The sequence below is a fragment of the Astatotilapia calliptera genome, chromosome 12 (genome assembly GCF_964374335.1).
Source record: "Astatotilapia calliptera chromosome 12, fAstCal68.1, whole genome shotgun sequence".
Lineage (NCBI taxonomy): Eukaryota > Metazoa > Chordata > Actinopteri > Cichliformes > Cichlidae > Astatotilapia > Astatotilapia calliptera.
The window spans coordinates 37,624,873-37,645,350 of NC_137433.1; the positions used below are offsets into that span (position 1 = coordinate 37,624,873).

The 20,478-nt window shown below is 40.6% G+C and overlaps 1 protein-coding gene across 1 annotated transcript in view; it reads left to right on the forward strand.

Annotated features, from left to right (window-relative positions):
• The window catches only part of npffr2a (neuropeptide FF receptor 2a), an 85,524-nt gene extending 69,732 nt beyond the window's left edge, over nucleotides 1-15,792 (forward strand). The window contains exon 4 of the mRNA XM_026188006.2: nucleotides 4,022-15,792. Within this exon, the coding sequence (XP_026043791.1) occupies nucleotides 4,022-4,874 (853 nt within the window). The 3' untranslated portion in view covers nucleotides 4,875-15,792. The remainder of the gene's footprint in view (nucleotides 1-4,021) is intronic.
• Nucleotides 15,793-20,478: the final 4,686 nt, after the last annotated feature.

Here is a 20,478-nt window from a genome sequence, read left to right on the forward strand (position 1 = left end):
TCGCGGGGGGTGCTGGAGCCAATCCCAGCTGTCATAGGGCGAGAGGCGGGGTACACCATGGACAGGTCGCCAGTCTGTCGCAGGGCTAACACACAAGGACAGACAACCATTCATACTCACATTCACACCTAGTGGCAATTTGGATTATCCAATTAACCTATCCCCACAAACTGCATGTCTTTGGACGCATTCAATGACTACATCTCTCAAATTTCATGAATTATCTTCTCACTCAGACACAACAACTGCCAAAAATCTTTGTACGTACAGGACATTTTGCATGTGCTTACATACTGTTTTCAAAACTGTTAAACTTATGGCCAAAACAATAACACAATGCAAAACTTGAAAAGAGCAAAATGCAACAGCAATATTTTATTGAAACATATTTTAAATCTAAAAATGCAGTTTAACCAGCCACAGCTGATTCTCATTGTGAACATCTACACAGGTGTTACTCCTTCAATTGTTCAACTCCTTCAATTCTGGCAGCCAGAAGATTCTTTCCTAGGTGTGTTGCCCAAGATGACATAAGATGTGATGTGGATGAGAACCTGTGGCCAAATGGAGGAGACCGAGTAGATTAGCATTACTATTGTATGTGTATCAGTGGATGGTGTGTATACAAATTCTTGTATTTTGGGATTACTTAGTGCAAAAAAAATAAAAATACATAAACAAATATTAACGAATTCTGCATGATGTCTGATTCATTCCAGTAACATATGAGATGTGTCCTTGTTTTACACAAGAAAACACTGTAATGCTACATGTTGCTAGTGTTTTTTAGGTCATTGTTTTGTGGGTGACAAAGTGTGTTTGTCGGCTGTCAACCTTTGCTAGTGTTCTGGAAGAATGAGGTTATTTGAGACCTGAATGAAGTGTTTTGGTAGTTGTAGTGCATTTTGAATGTGAAATGAACTGCTTTGCCAAGCTGACGGTCAGTTAGGAGGATTGTGTGAAGAGTTTTGCAAAAGTGACCTAAATATTGGGAAATGTGTCCTAGCGTCTGTAAAAAACTGTAATAAGAGCAGGTAGTTGTGCTGCCCTCTAGTGGAAGAGAATGTAGTTGTTACTCACACCGATCACTTAGAGTACTAATCAGGTGGAACCGGATAATCTTCCACGGCACACCTATGTGCCGCAGCTACGGAGCATCTGTCAGCTAAAGGAGGAAAGATTTTCTCTTGGGTGCAAAAGGAGACCAAAAACAATCCTTAAAATTGCCTGTAGTGCAGGGTTCTTCATAATGCTTGAAGTTGGAGAATATTGGACTGCAGGCATTAGATCACAGAGACACGTCTGTAAAACACTGCCAGTCTTACTTAGCCATAAGTGGCGGCTGTGTTAAAATTTTATCTGCTTGTTTCCCTCAAGTGGCAAAAAAAATAATAATTAAAAAACAAAACAACTATCCTGCCCCTTTTTTCAAATTCACCAAATGTCAGTGAAATCTGTTTTGTGATGTCTTGTTGAGAAAGACATAAGCCGGACAGGCTTGTGCAGCTTTATTATCTTTAACTGGCACATGTCTTCATTTGAATTGCTTCATTGCCGTCCACAAGATGTCAATGTCAAAGATGTTAATCCTGCTTAATCGCTTTACAAACCAAAGCAAGAGGCTTTAGAATCCAGTCTGTCGCCAGCACTCGAGCCCCACAAAAAGCCCCACATCCTAAGTGGAGTTAGAAGGTGTAAATATGAGGGTGACAAAAGCTCTGCGTGGTGTAAACTGACAGCGCTGTATATTATCATCTCTCTGTCCTCAGACACTAGACATGCAGCGATATCACTCCATCACTATTTGATATCACTAGAGGCTGTCTGTGCCTCTGGGATGGACAGATTTTGAAATGCTTTGACATACAGAATTGAAAGTCACCTTCAATATCCATCAGCTACATACTTAGAATTAAATTTGAAAGGACAAGGAGACACAGAGCTGTGTGTTGTCACCTTTGCTGTCATTGTTCAGTGAGCCAGTAATCACTCAGTCTCATCTTCTGTGCCTTCACCTTACTGCTGTCACATTACACAGCACTGTATCATCATGACTAATTTAATACCAAAATATCTTTTCAGTCTACGAGCAATTCATTTTAAACTCCGAGAGTCATGCAGGTTGAATGTTTGCACAGCATGTCCAGTTGGATTGAAGCTTTTGATTATATGTTGTTGTGTTACCGTGAAGTCAGTGGGCAAGACATCTCAGACAATGGCTGGAGAAAAAGGCACAGAAGAAGGAGGGCATTAGCATTTTTGAAGTACCCGGCAGTGACATTTGTAAACACGGAAAAAGCAGACTGGCCCGGGGGAACTTATTTAGTCACTCGTTTATCCAGCGCTGCACGGTGACAGGCATCAAGGGAAAAAAGGGCTTTACTTCACAATGACATCCACAAAGCAAATTAGCCACACCAAAATAAGTCCAACTGAAACTTTTCAAATACAGTTTGCATGCTTAGACACAATGCAGCTGACATGACTGTCAGATACTGCAAACAAATGGAAAGTGATGGTGTAATGTTTGCATGGAGAGGTGAGAACACGACCATATAAGCTGATTTCTAAATGAATTGTACACTGTAACTATAGCTGGCAAGTGCTCACTTCAGAAGGAGTCAGCACAGAGACTACAAGCCCATTATCATCAATGGAGCTCCGGTGGAGAGGGTGCAGTCCTTCAAGTATCTTGGTGTCCACATCTCCTCAGACCTGACATGGGCTGCCCACATTCAGGTCCAGACCAAAAAGGCTAGGCAGCGCCTGTATCACCTACGACAACTGAGGAAGTTCAGGGTCTCTCCAAAGATCCTCAGGATTTTCTATACAGGCGCTGTGGAGAGCATCCTCACACAGAACATGACATCGTGGTTTGGGAACAGCTGTGTGAAGGACCAAAAAGCTCTCCAGAGAGTGATCCGTACAGCAGAACGCTGCTGCAGGATTGCTCTCCCCCGGCTTCAGGACACCTACACCAGGAGATGCCGGACTAGAGCAGATACTGAAGGACCCGTCCCATCCTGGCAACAAACTGTTCCAACTTCTGCAATCTGGTAGAAGGTTCAGCATCATCCGGGCAAGGACAGAGAGACTCAAGAGGAGCTTCTATCCCCAAGCCATCCGTGCCCTAAACACACACACCCGCCCTCTCACATCATCTATAATTGACTGAGACAGGACTCTTCCAGACACTAAACCAAGGAACAATGTACATTTCAATTCCTTTAATTTTAAATATGTTTATATTGTCTATCCTGTAAAATAGTCAGATGTCTATTCATATTAATGTACAGAATTCACCTGCTTGCTGCTACTACTGCACATTCACCCAATGTATATACTACACACACACATATATATATATATATATATATATATATATATATATATATATATATATATATATATATATATGTATGTATATATATATATATATGTATATATATATATATATATATATATACATATATATATACATATATACATATATATATATATATACATATATATATACATATATACATATATACATACATATATATATATATATATATATATATATATATATATATATATATATATATATATATATATATATATATATATATATATATATATATATATATATATATATATATATATATATAATGTTCTTCCTCTACACCCCCCATTTCTGCACATGTCGAGGAGCGTGTCAGGCTACATTTCACTGTGTGTTATACTTGTATAACTATGCATGTGACAAATAAAGAACCTTGAACCTTAAAGAACACATTTGTGCTTCTTAAGGCTTTGAACACAAAGGAAAATGACACAAAAATAGTCCTCGTAAACCTTAATGTCCTAATGAGCTAATCAGCAGCATTTATTCAAACAGCATGCCAGGTGCACGGTGACCTTTAGTGCAATATGATGTGAACGCCATGTAGCTTTTCAGACGCACATGCTCACGTAGTCAGAAAAAGTATTTTAAATGCCTACATGCATCTTAACCATCACCTTTTGTACCCTCTTGCAGGTTCAGATGCATCGTCTACCCATTCAAGCAAAAGCTGACCATCTCCACAGCCACGCTGATAATAGTCATCATCTGGGTTCTGGCCGTATCCATCATGTGTCCCTCTGGCGTGATGCTACAAGTGACCAAGGAGCAAACCATCCGGGTGTTGCTGGGATATGATAACAAAACTATTCCTTTTTATTGGTGCAGAGAGAACTGGCCAAACCAAGACATGAGAAAGATTTACACCACAGTCCTGTTTGCCAACATCTATCTTGCCCCTCTTTCCCTCATTGTGATCATGTACGCCCGGATTGGGATTACGCTTTTCAAAACAGCAGTTCCAACGGGAGGAAAGCCGGGCCACGAGAACCGCCACACGGTGTCCAAGAAAAAGCAACGTGTCATTAAAATGCTTCTCATAGTTGCTTTGCTCTTCATCCTGTCCTGGCTGCCTCTGTGGACTCTCATGATGTTGAGCGACTACGCCAGGCTGACTGAGCAGCAGTACAGGATCATCAACATTTACATCTACCCCTTTGCCCACTGGCTGGCCTTCTTCAACAGCAGCGTCAACCCCATCATCTACGGTTTCTTCAATGAGAATTTCCGCAGAGGCTTTCAAGCCGTGTTCAAGTTCAGCCTGTGCACAGCCGACGGCCAGCGGAGGAAAACCTACTCGCACAGGCTGCAGGGAAACTCTGTCCTCCCTGCGAATAATGCACAGACCTGCCTGGAACCCATCTCTCTCAACAGCTTGGAAAAGAACACGTCCAGGCGAATCAACCATGTCACCGAGCAGGATTTGGTCATGGAGGACCTGGAAAAGGCATCTTGCAGTAGTGGGGGTGTGACTGCAGTGTCTATTTGAGGACGCACACACACACTTTGTTGTAGGTGGTGAGGAAAGATATTTGAATCTTAAATCATGCTGTGCTGTGCCTAAGAAAACCACAAGGCTCCCTTAAATAGATTTTACAAGCGGATGGTGAGCTGGAAAATGTCCAAGATTTCAATACAATACAAGATTTCAAGGCAAGAAAATAAATAAAAATAATAAATACACATCTTTAAGTGACTAGTTTTAAGGGGAACACAGCCTTTGGTTGTAATCTTATCACTTCAGATGCACACCATGTGACACACGTGCAAGGGCAGGACTTAATATTCCTGCTGTCCGTTGCAGAATGGTCAATTAGACTTGTCAATATTGCTTTGATAACAGGCTGCTGCACACTTGACATACAGATGGTGTCAAATTAAAGGGGAAAAAAGAGCAGCCAACAACACCATGTAAGATTTCAGGTCCAAAACTGTGACGGAGGGATGAGCGCCATCCTTTCAAAATGCATTTCTAGTCTTTTAATGATTCATAACTTTTTAAGGAGCCCCTGTCAAACTTGAAGAAACTGCCCTGATCACGACAGAAACGTTTCATTATAGGAGACAAAAACAGACGTACAAATCTGATAAATGTCCCCGAAAGCATAAAAGAGCCCCCAGATCCCTTCACAGTAATGCTCAAGTGTCCCTTTAATCTTTAATCTGCACCATATAAAATTTCTGTGTATAAATGTATAAAGATGCATCAAACATGACAGCATGACACTTGCAGAGAAGATTTCAAGATATGTCTTTGTAATGTGGCAAACTACACGAACAAAAATTCTCCCAACATCTGTCTCGTATTATTCACTGCTGCTGCTGCTGAAACCTTCGGCAACTTTCAGATCACGAGGAGAAATCCCACGTTGTGTGGTTTGTGTCGCCTAATGTTTGAACTGCTTTATTAAGTCAAACAACATACACAAGATATAAAAGTCAAAGGGCTCAAATGAGGAATAAAGGAGTTGAGAAAAGAAGTGGAGGTTGATGTAGCAACTATTAGCAAGTATTAGTCATCACGATCTTTTATATTCACAGATGCATTAATACATGAGAACAGTTCTTTTTTAAAGCGAGGCATGTTTTTATGCTCTGCTATCACAGCCACAGCATATCACACTCACTTCAGAGATCAACTAACAAGTAATTTCAGTAAATATGAAATCTTTTTCTATGATTTTTATGCCATTAATCTAGAGGCTTACAACAAGCTGTTTTGTAACCCAGTTTGTAGCTGCTCCTATAAAAATGGTGCAGAAAGGTGACATCTTTACACTAAGAAAGGCAAGTTTGTGTGAATCAACTCAAAGGAGGAGAAGTAGTAGACTGTAAAGCAGGAGCAATCAGCCTTTTTAAATAGCCTCAGAGGTGATTGCTGACTGGAGTCAGGTGGCAAACGAGGCTAATCAAAAGCAGCTGTGTCCTGGGGAGAGAGGAGAGTGAGAGAGACAGAGGGGGTAGGAGTGGCAAGAGAGGAGGCGGGGAGAGCGGGCAAACACCCCACCCACACACTCCCACAGCCTCACAGGATGTAACAGTTATGAAAGTAGCCATAATTAAGCAGTTTTTGATCTAACATGCATATGGAGACACGAACGGTCTTTAGGCGTAGCTACGGATGGTTGTCTTTCTGTGTCAGCCCTGCAATCAACCTGTCCAGAGTAGCCTCCTCCATGACAGTCGGATAAGCAGCTAAGAGAATGGATGGCCTTCTTTGAAACAGAGTAACTCCAAAACCACAAAGACAGAAAAAACCCTGTTTGTGCAAAAGTGATAATTAAAGGTTGTAAAACTTAAAAAAGGAAGGTTTCCACTTGATTTTGATTAAAGTCCAGCAGCAGAGCAAACACACCAGTAGTTAGGAGAGTTTGCTGCGAGTTCTGATATTCACCAAGATTTTTCTCAGAGACACTGGAGATGGGCAAAGAGGCTTAGGTTTGAGAGCTCTGCTATAGAGATTGGATTAAAAATGATAAACATGTACTTTGCTTATGATAACTAAAATAAGGTCACATAATAAATGTGCTAATGATCTGTTGACATTAAAACATTAGAATCATTTTTTGTGAAGATGTTGCTTTGAACTGAAGACAGTTTGTGTCTTTTTATTGACAGAAAGACATTAAGCAGGAAAGATGATACTTGCCAACAGATATTCTGCAGGTGACACATTTACTGGGTTTTTTTATTCGGGCATAAAGCCCTATAGATGGCAAAGAGATGAAAGCTATGATTATCCATTTACAAAATTTTCATTCAGGATTTTACCCTAAAATCTGCTCTGTAAACATCCACACGTCAACGTGCAATTATGCACATTATTTATACAGAAACCTTCAATGAGCCCTTTATGAATGTGCCGTGTAAACACCACATCAAATCTTTTCCTGTCATTTTATTTTATTTTTTAAAATCTCTCTGAACCCTGTTGTGCTGTCGTCACACTGTAAATATGATCCAATGAATGACTTCAGTCGCTTTTTGTACTAAATGTCCTTTTTCAAGCAATTTTGAAAATATTCATAGAAAAGATTATAAATCACAGAAAAAGTAAAGCTGTAATCAACAAAAACATCATGATTTTACATTATTTACATTATAAACTCTGGCAGCTGTGAGATCTAAACTAGAACAACTTCAAGGGGTACCTCGGTAAATACACAACACATTCAGATTGCCAACACTTTAATGCTTTGGTCTTGTTGACATCTTTATATATGTCGATTTATACAAAGGTTAAAATTTAACATTGCTTTATGTAGTTTACCCTTTCAGTAAGCAACACATCTCGTGTTTGCATCTCTCTCCTGCTACAAAACCCCTCAAGTAAGCCTGAACAGTGCAGCAAAGGCTAACCAGGCCAGCCATCACTAAATAAAATCACCCAGAAACTCGACTGATTTTAGTCGCTGCTTTTGGCAAAACCACCGCAGGCAAATATTTACTGCAAATAGCATCAGAGCAACTTCATATCAGGCTGTAATGAGTTTGCGTACAGTTGGAGTTTACAATGAGTTGCAGTCAGTGATCCATTTTGGAAACACTGTCAGCGTTCTCTAATGATGAATGCCTGCAGTGAAATGTGCAGGACAGCTGCTTTTAGGGACAAGGCAGTCACCCAAGAAGTCATGAACCCGCTAAGCCCAATCACTAATATAGCTCAGTGCAGCTGAATCACGTATGCTTGCTGAGACTGCAAGAAAAAAAAAAATTCTACATCCCGAAATGAAAAGAATACCACTACATCCAGGATAAGGCATGTGGTGTCAGTTAAGGTAGGCATTATTTACCTCTCAGATAAACATGTTCACAGTCCAATAATTTCCACGTTTTAGATGCTAATTTCATGCAGATTTCTACTGCTGAGTCTTTACAGCACAGATATATACACACTGATAATATGCCATGTAATGTGATACAATTCAGTTTTAAAGTTGAGCTCTACAACCTAAAATTTCTTCATATCACTCCAACCTTTAGCATTAGTGTGAATATGTCATGTTTTAAAAAAATCAAAACATCAAATTATTGCAAAATCAGCAGAAGCCTTTCAGCACAGCAGGTTGTAGCTCTTTGCCTGCTGTGAGTAAGTGCACAGTGATCACTGCCGTCCCAGAGGGAAATAAATGGATCCGCTAATGCTAAAAAACTCGGACACTTCTCAAAGGCAGGCAAACTTACGCTTGACAAGTTGTCCACATCAACCAGTTCAGTAAACGGATATCCACGTGCACGTAGAAACTAACTGAACTTACAAGAGACAAACACATTTAGCCTGAAAGTGGCTGCTTCCCTGCAGTTGACCGGTGCGCGGTCTCAGCATGATGAATGAATGAATGCAAGGCTCAGAGGTGACATCCATCCGACACTTTTTTTGTGTGCACTGGGCACAATGTACTGGACTCGATGTCATCAATTATTGCTATATGAGAGTCATTGTCCCAAAACATTAGGTTTTCAATGATTAGATGAAGACCAAGTCTCTGTCTTGTTTAGAAATATCAAAAACAAACTGCCATCTTTACACTGTTTTATTATGGTGCCAGACATGGTTTCCAGGCATTTTATAACTCCCGCTAACCTTTACACTGCAGTCACACCCTTGGTCTTTGTGGTCATAACGTATTCTGCCATTTAATGTAACTGCTAACAACATAACCGCTGACCTCGACATGTCTGCTGAAGAGGGTGCATGTCTCCCTTTAGACCCTGATTTGACCCCAAACAGCCTGCTCACTTCTTCACTTCATACTGCTACTCAAATTCAACTTTGTGCCATATTGATTATACATGCCGAAAGAATTCATAATTCACTGTAGAGAGAAAAAATGCAGCGTGAATGTGGGCAAAGAAACATATACTCAGTATAGCTGAGTGTTTTTTTTAAGTTAGAGCATTGGGTGCCACTGGTCCTTTAATCAAATCAGTACTTCAAATATGAATTCTCATGAAATAATAATAAAAATTTACATGAGTCTTGAGCCACCACTCATTTCTTCATATTTTGCTGAGGTTGTCCTGATTTATGGACAGCATGAACTGAAATACAGTGTATAAGGCAAGCTTTATTTATTCTTGTTATTTCTTTAAATAGTTCTCCAGGCTCCCGCAAAGACATTCAAAGCTCTTCTCTGAATGTTCCTGCCTTTTATTCCGGTCTCCATCAAGACGTTCCCAGTCTGCTTTAATATATTGTTCCAGTGTGCGTTTTTCTATCCAGGTATGCTTTTACTGCATAGGCACTGTGTTTGGGATCACTGTCATGCTGAAAAATGTAGCGATTGCTAATCCACGTGCTTTTCAGATGGTGGTTCAATTTTCCGTGCTCGTAATTCATCAATTCTGAGAAGATCTCCAACACCACTGCTTGAAATGCAGCCCCAAACATGACAACGCTCCTAAACCATCACAGTTATACCGTTTAGGTTCATCACGCCATCAGACCTGTTGCCACTGATTTGTGTGTAATTTCTATAACCTTAGCCTTTTCCCACTGTTTCCCTTCAAAAATGGCTTCCTGGCAGCCAACGTGTCCACTGAGACCATTTGTGATGAGACTAGTGAACAGTATATGGATGGAGGGCCAGATGGATCTCAGGTCCTGAAGAAATGCATCTCTTTCTAAGGACCTGACATTAGATACTGTTCAGCTGCTGCAGATATTTCATCCCTCGATTAAAGTGCAGTTTTTACACTTAATACTGACCTATGAGTCATTTAAAAGGCTTAAAAAAACAACAAAAGCATTGCTCTAAAAATAATCAGAGGATTGAAATGAGTGAAAAAGCAGTCAATGTCCAAAGAAAAACTTTGAAAGACCTTCAGAAAGCCTGGAGAAGGTTTGCTTTAAAAGAATGAGAAGAAAATCTGGCTTCTTGGAAACAAAAACAAAGAACTGAGGAGTGGCTCAAGAGCGCTTAAAATTTAAGTTAAGACTGGGGAATCTGGGCAGTTACGAGATCTAAACTTGGATCCAAAGTGCATGTAGCAAATCCAGCCTCTCTTATCCAAGCAAGCCACAGCATGGATACATCACAGCCACAACAAGGTTGTTTTTTTTTAAATATTAATGCTAATATAAAGAACAAGTTTCGCTACAGCGTCCAAATAACACATTTTATAGCATCATTCCTGGTTCCTGGTTTAACTTCTTACACAAACAAACAAAAATACCTGCAGAAAAATAAACACTGTAAATATTAAATGAACAGAACCAAGATCCAGATGGTGCATTTGATAATTAATACCAAGACATCAGACAATACTCACATATTTTTGTTTTTCAGCTTCAAAGTACTAGTTGTACCATTAGTTAAGCCAAAAATAGATATTGGTTCCACATTTTGGTGCGTTTCTCATTTTGTTATGTAGCCGTTACACTTTTCTCTGATTCAAGCAGTGAGCTGTTTTGATTTTACTGCCAAAGACGTCAACAATAACTTAAACACGACAACACTGCTGAGGTACACAACACTCCAGCAAACACATTTAGCACAAACATGTATGAAGGTCCAGTTTTGAATGTAATGAATTTGTACTTTTTGGTGCCTGTGGTGAAAAAAAATAATCACATTGCAATGAATTACTGTGAAATACTTTTTGTGATCTCTTGGTACCTTTGTGTAGCTTGCATGTGACTATTTTGTGTAGTAGCATGTGTGTTCTTTTGTGTTTGTGTTCGTAAATATTGTTTATTTAATGGGACACAAATGTGGACTTTTTTTAATAGAATGGAGATTGTAGGTTTTTACTGAAGGCGAGGAAGCGAACGGTGTCCTATTTTAAATTGTGAAGGGCTATTCATCAGATTATCTATTACCTCTGTGATTGTCAGCACAAAATTTAGGCAAGGTTTATAATCAAGTTTCTAATGAAATGTCTTAATGCCTCTAATTCATGCCAATAGTGGTAAAATAACAATTTCTTGACACGTTTGTTATATATTAGGGAGACCAGAAGTTTAATGACCAGATTTAAACAGATGTGCCTCTGAAAAAGCCTGATGACATTACAACAGACAGACCTGCGACACATCTTAGACACTTTATTGGGTACACCTGTTCAGCTTATTAACAGAGATTTCTAAGCATCCAGGTGTGCAGACATGTTCGGAGTGACCAACTGAAGGTTGTTGGTGCCAGATGGGCTGGTCTTTTTCAACCCCCCCCCCTGGAAGCAGAAGGGCTACAGAAACAGAAGACCAGAGCCACTTCTGTCAGCTGAGAACAGGAAACCCAGGCTACAAACTCACCAATATTGACTGACTGAGCCATCCATCTGCTTCTCCGGGGGTAGCAGCCTAAGCAGAGAACCCCAGACCTCTCTCTCCCTGCCCACCTTGTCCGGCGGAACACCAAGGCGTTCCCAGGCCAGCCTTGGGGGGGTCTGCCCCAGGGACTCCTCCAGGTGGGACATGTCCAGAACACCTCACCCACGAGGTGCCCAGGAGGCATCCTTATCAGACCTGATCCACCTCACCTGGCTCCTTTCGATGTGGCGGAGCAGCGGCTCTAATCTGAGCCCCTCCCGGATGTCTGAGCTCCTTACACTATCTCTAAGGGAGAGGCCGTCCACCCTTCGGAGGAAGCTCATTTCCACCGCTTGTATCCGCGATCTCGTTCTTTCGTGGCCATAGGTGAGGGTAGGGACGTAGGTCGAATGGTAAATTGAGAGATTTGCTTTTACACTCAGCTCTCTCTTTACCACCATGGACCAGTACAACGCCAGCATCACTGCAGCTGCAGCACCGTCTGTCTCCCGCTCCCTTCTCCCGTCACTCGTGAACAAGACCTCGAGATACTTAAAGTCCTCCACTTGGAGCTTGAACTCATCCCTGACCCAGAGTGGGCACTCCACCCTTTTCCAGCTGAGGACCATGGCCTCAGATTTGGAGGTGCTGATTCTCATTTCCACCGCTTCACACTCGGCCGTGAACCGTTCCAGTGCGAGCTGAAAGCCATCACCCGATGAAGCCAACAGAACCACATCATCTGCGAAAAGCAGAGATGAGATTCTGAGGCCACCGAAGTGAAAGCCTTCTGACACTTGGCTGCACCTTGAGTACAACAGAATTGGTGACAAAGACCAGCCCTGCCAGAGTCCATCACCCATCGGGAAAGAGTCCGACTCGGATTCATAATATTAAGATGGGAAGGATATTTCCTTGGTCCACTTTGGGGCCATTATCGCCAGCTGACCTTTGTTTAAACACCTCATGCCGACCTGTGGCAAAATGAGGTTCAGCCTAGTACTCCAAGGTGTATCTAATAAAGTGGCCTAGTGACATCATTTACAAAAGAAAAAAAAGGGAGGGGGGGGGGCATTTTTGACCTGGTGTGGCACACATGGCAATCTAACCCATGATGACTTATGCACTGCCTTATTGGAGATAATGAATAAGAGAAGCATCTTCTTACGCAGACCAGTCTGAACGTGGTCTCAAACTGGTTGCTAGTGACTTTATGGCAGCCACTTTGTGTTCTCATATGATTTGCTACCTGTGATATGACGTACTTGTAGCTTAATGCTTAGCTATGCAGACTGAGACGAACAGTCTGTGTTGTTGTTGCTGACGAGAAGGATGGTGAGAATTCGTGAGTGCAAAGCATATGCTCTGAATTCATCCCATCCTGAAAGGAACTAGATGTGTCTTCAAGGTCTGTGAACGCTGCTCCACTGTACGACGCACACGCTGTAGTACTATTTATTTATAAAAACAAACACAGGATTACTCTGGTCTATTTTTTGATAGTGTCTTTGAGAAAAGATGCATATTTGTCCAAAATTGTTCATTATTTCTCTTTTAGTCTACAAATTTCTATTCTCCCTTTTTTTCCTCTAATGTCGTCCAGCTGTCTAGTGAGAATTAATGTCTATGTACAGTGATCAAAAATTATCAAGTATGTTAAAATGACTCATTAACATGACCTGAAATCTATAGATGGTCACGACTTCTAATTTTTCTTGTAGTTAAATGATTAAAAATGAATTAATTTATGTGACTGCCTTAGAATAATGTGTAAATGGTGTCCAGTGAATATCGGAAAGCAATTTCCCAACTAAGCTCATTCCTGCTTTTTAAGCTAGTCTGGAACAGTGAGTGATTTTGGACAGAATCTCTGTTTAATGCTTTTCTGATTTCTTTTTGTTCTACTTTCAAAAGCTGATACTTGCCTTCCATCTCTGTTTTATATACTCAGTGACCAGAACAATAGAGTCTCTGCTTAGTACCACCTTGAAGCACCACTGGCTCGAGGGGAGTTCAGAGACAATAAGTATTCTGGCTGTGCACAAAAGCAGAAGTACAGTTCAACATTAATATGCTCCCGAGTCTAATGGCAAACTAATTTCCTTGAACATTCCTACAACTATTCTTTGTTTATCTTCTTATAATGACAGGATAAAATGCCCCATTTTCTTAATTTATTATGTGCCTCTGATGTTTTGCTGCTTTTTGCAAAAATTCTGCAGGGCATGACTCAAGCTAATCATTTCCATGATTAGATGAACCAAAGCTGTGCCAAGTGAAAGCCCTCCATCTCCAGCGCTCATTCCACATTGACAGAAAACACCTTCCTTCACAGACCAGTAGTTTCATTGTTCTGATCACTGAGTGTATATTCCCTTAAGGACCCTAATTGTGTTAGTGTTGAATCAGTGGGGAAAAGTGGTGGTTGTGTGTACAGGGAGTGCAGAATTATTAGGCAAGTTGTATTTTTGAGGAATAATGTTATTATTGAACAACAACCATGTTCTCAATGAACCCAAAAAACTCATTAATATCAAAGCTGAATGTTTGTGGAAGTAGTTTTTAGTTTGTTTTTAGTTTTAGCTATTTTAGGGGGATATCTGTGTGTGCAGGTGACTATTACTGTGCATAATTATTAGGCAACTTAACAAAAAACAAATATATACCCATTTCAATTATTTATTTTTACCAGTGAAACCAATATAACATCTCCACATTCACAAATAAACATTTCTGACATTCAAAAACAAAACAAAAACAAATCAGCGACCAATATAGCCACCTTTCTTTGCAAGGACACTCAAAAGCCTGCCATCCATGGATTCTGTCAGTGTTTTGATCTGTTCACCATCAACATTGCGTGCAGCAGCAACCACAGCCTCCCAGACACTGTTCAGAGAGGTGTACTGTTTTCCCTCCTTGTAAATCTCACATTTGATGATGGACCACAGGTTCTCAATGGGGTTCAGATCAGGTGAACAAGGAGGCCATGTCATTAGTTTTTCTTCTTTTATACCCTTTCTTGCCAGCCACGCTGTGGAGTACTTGGACGCGTGTGATGGAGCATTGTCCTGCATGAAAATCATGTTTTTCTTGAAGGATGCAGACTTCTTCCTGTACCACTGCTTGAAGAAGGTGTCTTCCAGAAACTGGCAGTAGGACCGGGAGTTGAGCTTGACTCCATCCTCAACCCGAAAAGGCCCCACAAGCTCATCTTTGATGATACCAGCCCAAACCAGTACTCCACCTCCACCTTTCTGGCGTCTGAGTCGGACTGGAGCTCTCTGCCCTTTACCAATCCAGCCACGGGCCCATCCATCTGGCCCATCAAGACTCACTCTCATTTCATCAGTCCATAAAACCTTAGAAAAACCAGTCTTGAGATGTTTCTTGGCCCAGTCTTGACGTTTCAGCTTGTGTGTCTTGTTCAGTGGTGGTCGTCTTTCAGCCTTTCTTACCTTGGCCATGTCTCTGAGTATTGCACACCTTGTGCTTTTGGGCACTCCAGTGATGTTGCAGCTCTGAAATATGGCCAAACTGGTGGCAAGTGGCATCTTGGCAGCTGCACGCTTGACTTTTCTCAGTTCATGGGCAGTTATTTTGCGCCTTGGTTTTTCCACACGCTTCTTGCGACCCTGTTGACTATTTTGAATGAAACGCTTGATTGTTCGATGATCACACTTCAGAAGCTTTGCAATTTTGAGACTGCTGCATCCCTCTGCAAGATATCTCACTATTTTTGACTTTTCTGAGCCTGTCAAGTCCTTCTTTTGACCCATTTTGCCAAAGGAAAGGACGTTGCCTAATAATTATGCACACCTGACATAGGGTGTTGATGTCATTAGACCACACCCCTTCTCATTACAGAGATGCACATCAACTAATATGCTTAATTGGTAGTAGGCTTTCGAGCCTATACAGCTTGGAGTAAGACAACATGCATGAAGAGGATGATGTGGACAAAATACTCATTTGCCTAATAATTCTGCACTCCCTGTATGCTTTTTTTTTCTGTCCTGCTTTTTTCTTTTCTGTCTTTTTTTCCTCTTTAAATCAAGGGATATTTCAACATGCCCAGACCGTGTGAGGGTGTATCTGTGTTTTTGTGAGCAACAAAACATCCAAATGGTCATGAATAAAGATAATATTGTACAAACGTCTCGTGCAAATCTGTTGCCAGCTGCACATACAGAAATTCCCATTATCATTATCCAGCCGGAACCTCAGACTGGAAGAAATGACTTCACAAATAGTGACAACGTTGCTGCAGGAATGAGTTCAAATATGAAAACGATGCTTGGCGGCCCTGCATCTGTGTCAGGAACGTTATCAGAATACAACCAGCTGAGTGAAGTCTAACCACAAAGAGATGCATTGCAGATGACTTTAGCATAGATGGAACATAAAGAGTTTTTAGATATTTGATGGCAATTATGTCTGTTGAGAGTGATTGCAATCAGTCTGAGTTGGAGCACAATGACTTGGAGGTTGCCTCCCACTAGGTGACCCGTGCAATTCCCTTGCAATTGAATGTAGGAATTTTGGCAACCAAGTAGTCACCGAGAGGTTGAGCGTGCAACCTCCTCAACCTCTGGTTAGTTGCTGCAACTACTTCAACTTAATTCAGGGAAGAAAAAATTGTTGTCTCAAGTACCATTAAGCACTATTGACAATATTTTGAAATGCACCTAGTAAATAAAATAAAGTATAGAAGAATTTGTCAATACACATAATTTAACTTAACTTCAGTTACTCTTTATATTTTTTTCATGTGCTGTATCCAAGGCTTCTAAAGGTTTCATTAGGTTTCAGTGTCCATGAAAAACATCTAACATCACCAATAAAACTATACAGGTGCAAAAGATTCTATAAAAATACAAATATAATACAAAAAATACTGGCCACATTTTCTTGAGGTAATGTGAATCACTCTACAGATGCATATTTTGATGTCATACTCACAGATGATGCACTGCTTAGTTAACATTTCTTAGATAAATGAGGATACACCAGACTGAACCTAATTTAATCTTGCAGATCATCACAAGCAGCCACTGCAATTTCGGCCATGTGAGGAAACTTCAAAGATGGACGGATGCAGGTCGACCACTCATTCAAAACTTTATTTTCTCTGTGAAACACCATTGGTGATGATTTTAAAAAGTTCAAGTTTACAATTCAAAGTTTAAAAAACACAGCCATGTCTTGTTCATAACAAAACGAGCCACCTATTTTTAATAGTGCGAACAAACAAACCTAAAAATTGCCAAGATTATATTGAGCTACATTGTTCAAAACATTTGGACGTTTTTCTTCAGTCTACTTGAAACAGTGCTTGGTGCATCACCTCTCCTTGTTAACAGCCTGAAAATCAACGCATCCAACAGTGTTGGAGGACTGTCCTTCAGTGCTGGCCCCCCACGGGGGCTGTGTGTTGACTTCACAGCAGTGAGGCTTACCGTGTGGGGGGAAATATATAGAGATGAAGAGATGCTGTTCAGAGAACACATCCACCTCTGAACAGAAGAAGTCACCATCGACTGTAGTAGGAAGAAAATCTTTATAGGAACTGTGTGCTGCAGATTTCTAAGTGTGCAAATAGTTTACAGCCTATTGTGGATCACTAACGCATGCTTGTAATCAGAAACGCTCAGAGCATCATCAGACAGACCAACTTTAATGGGGAACCACTGGTGTCCATCTACTACTGTTCACTGGGATACTGCTATATTACTGCAGCCCTGCAGGGATGACTGGCTGTTCCTTAGCAGACAGGGGAGTGCACTAGAAGGTCATTTCTCCACCCAGAAAATTACTGCCTGCCTTCTTCCCGTCCTTGAATTTATCCACACCATCTTGCTGCCTCAGAAGACCCAGGGATATATTACAAAAAAAAAGAAAAGAAACAAAAAGAGCATTCGGGACTTCTGCTCTCATGAAAGTGCTACAGACAAAAATCTAAACAAGAACAAATAAAAGTTTTTAATCCTGAAGTGGAGTGCAGTAACTTTTACAGAGAGGCAACCAGAGACAGTGAACGAGCTGCTGAGCCTGCACCCGTTCAACTCGCGTCTCCTCTAAATCATCAAGGCGTTCTTTGCTAATCTGCTAACAGAGTTATTCAAAGTTTCTTCACTCTGCACCCCATCTTCTCTCAAAATAGCCAAGATGCTCAGTAAGGGAAAGTGTATCTGTTGTGATGATAAATCACAGAAGCTCATCTTATACTAAAGATAGTTGTGTTCTCACACAAAGCGCAACTCATCTCAGAGCAGTGAAAGCAGAGCCAGTGGCAACTCGTGTGGCATGCTAATCTCCCATCAGTCTCCACTCCACTCCACCACAAGTTCATCCATAATGTGTATGCAAAAACAAATTAGCTGAATTTGCTGGCCTCTCAGCTTGAGAAGTTCCACGTAGCATTAATAAGAGACAGATCGCCTGTCAAACAGCAAACCACTGGTCTAATCTCAATTATTTTTCAATGTGACCCTAAATAAAAAAAAAACAACCCAAAAAACCCCAAAACAAATGTGCAACATCTTTCTTGGTTTCTTTACAGAAGTATAAAATACAAACTTCGCATTAAGTGGCATTTTAAATGTTTCTGTTTTTCGCATTAATAATCTGAGGTATGCAGACAACGTCAACATCTGAAGAAAACGTGACCAGAAAACATCGTAAACGAGAAGAATGAAGAAGTGGGACTGTTCCCGAATGTGAAGACAACTGAGACACTGGTCATGTCCAAAAAGACAACCCAACATGTAACATCAGACTACAAAAACTCAACAAGTTCAGTTTTTTGGGTAACACTAGATCGTTGCATGAAATTAAGATTCGGATTGCAGCAGCAAAGCTGGCTTTCACTGACAAGATTTTAATAACCAACAAATTTCTTCTGAGACAAGATAGAGTTCTAGATGCATACATTACACCAGTCCTCATGCATGGAAGTGAAGTGCAGACATTTTTTTAAAAAAGTGTAAAAACCATCAGTGCAGCAGAAATGTGGTTCATCAGACTGACTAATGAGTTTTAGAAAAGAGCAAACACCCAAAGATCATTATGTGAAAAGATCAGAGGGAGTCTTTGGATGAATTATGAGAAGAGGAGGATTGTAATTAGAGATGGACCGATCCGATATTACGTATCGGTATCGGTCCGATACTGACCTAAATTACTGGATCGGATATCGGAGAAAAATAAAAAATGTAATCCGATCCATTAAATATCACGAAAGCACCTCACAAAACTTGCAACACGCCGTAACTCACCTCAGAACGTTAGCACGTCGGAGCAGTATGCATCACGTGATAGAGCGGCTGTGGCATGCGGGACCTGTCGGTGGTCTAGATAGCATTTGGAGCTTTGCTAGCAACCCGGCATTTCATCTCCGACAAAGTTATCCCCGAGAGAAGTAAAGCAAGTGTGTAAGTCCATCTCTGAATGTTTGTAAAGCATTCCTGCGTTAAGCTTAACGAGCGACTGCCTCTCGCTCTCCGGCTGCTACTTCAATCATGAAACTGATCAGCTGATCGGCTTTTCTGTCGCGAGTCCGTGTCTCTTGTTTGTTTTTGGTCCACTTTGCACCAGAAAGAGGAAACCAGCGGCTGAACAACAGCAGCACGTTTAAGCTTGATAAGCTGTTGTTAGAATGTATTTAATATTACTTTCTACACCAGGATCTTTTTCTATGTAGCTGACGCTGGTAACTGTGCAGGGGCGGATCTAGCAAAGTTTAGCCAGGGGGGCCGATAGGGCATTAACTGGGAAAAGGGGGCACAAAGACATACTTTTCTTTCTTATTCTCATTTAAAATGTCGAGCTTTTAATAAATAATTATCTGACACCCAAAGTTTTAATTTGATGCAAAATGAATAGAAGTCCATTACTGTATATAGTAACTGTTAAGTCTAATATATATACCCTAGTAAGCTATAGTACTTTTTCCTTTGGGAAGGTACCATCTGTGCAGTCTGCAATTTTGTTGAAGAAAGATGTTGAATCTATTTAATATTTCTTGAAAAATAATTGATTTCTGTGCATTTTTTTTCACACTGCATCAAATTAAGGTTGATTACGTCGATTAAGCATCATGAGGTGGAGCGTGAGGGGTGGTTCCCTATTTTTTATTTATTTATTTTTGTTGCTGGGAGTTGGAACCCTATTAGTTAGGTTGCTTAATATTTATGCTAAGTACTCTTTAAAATACCAGAATAGGGAGGATGGTGTAGGTCTAAGTTTATTAGATTGATCAGTATTGCTGAACTATGAAACATTTTTTTTGTATACAGGTATAACAGAATAGCTTTAGTGTAGTTGTTGTTTTAAACTTGGGTATGAACTTGCAGACTTGCAAAATGCAGCAAGATATTTAAAAAACAGTTTTGTTGATTAAAAAACACTATATCGGATTCATATCGGTATCGGCAGATATCCAAATTTATGATATCGGTATCGGTATCGGACATAAAAAAGTGGTATCGTGCCATCTCTAATTGTAATATGATGTCACATTGGGAAAAATGAAAGGGAAAAGAAGCGGAGGCATAAGGAGAGAAGCCATCACTGAATGAATGAAAGAGTGGATGAAGAAAACTCCAATAAGTGCTGCACTGTGTGAGAGGGCATCTCGGACAGGACTACGATCACCGGCACCAATTGGCAAGAGAAGTTTTTCTGGATCAAAATTAAGGAAACATTGTTCCTGTGTATTCTAAAGCCTGTTAAAGTACTCATTAACTAGTGAGAGAGAGTAGTGGTTTACACATTCATCTAACAAGCAGAAGATCCCTGGCTTGATCCCAGCAGAGACACCAATACCATTACATCAGGCGTC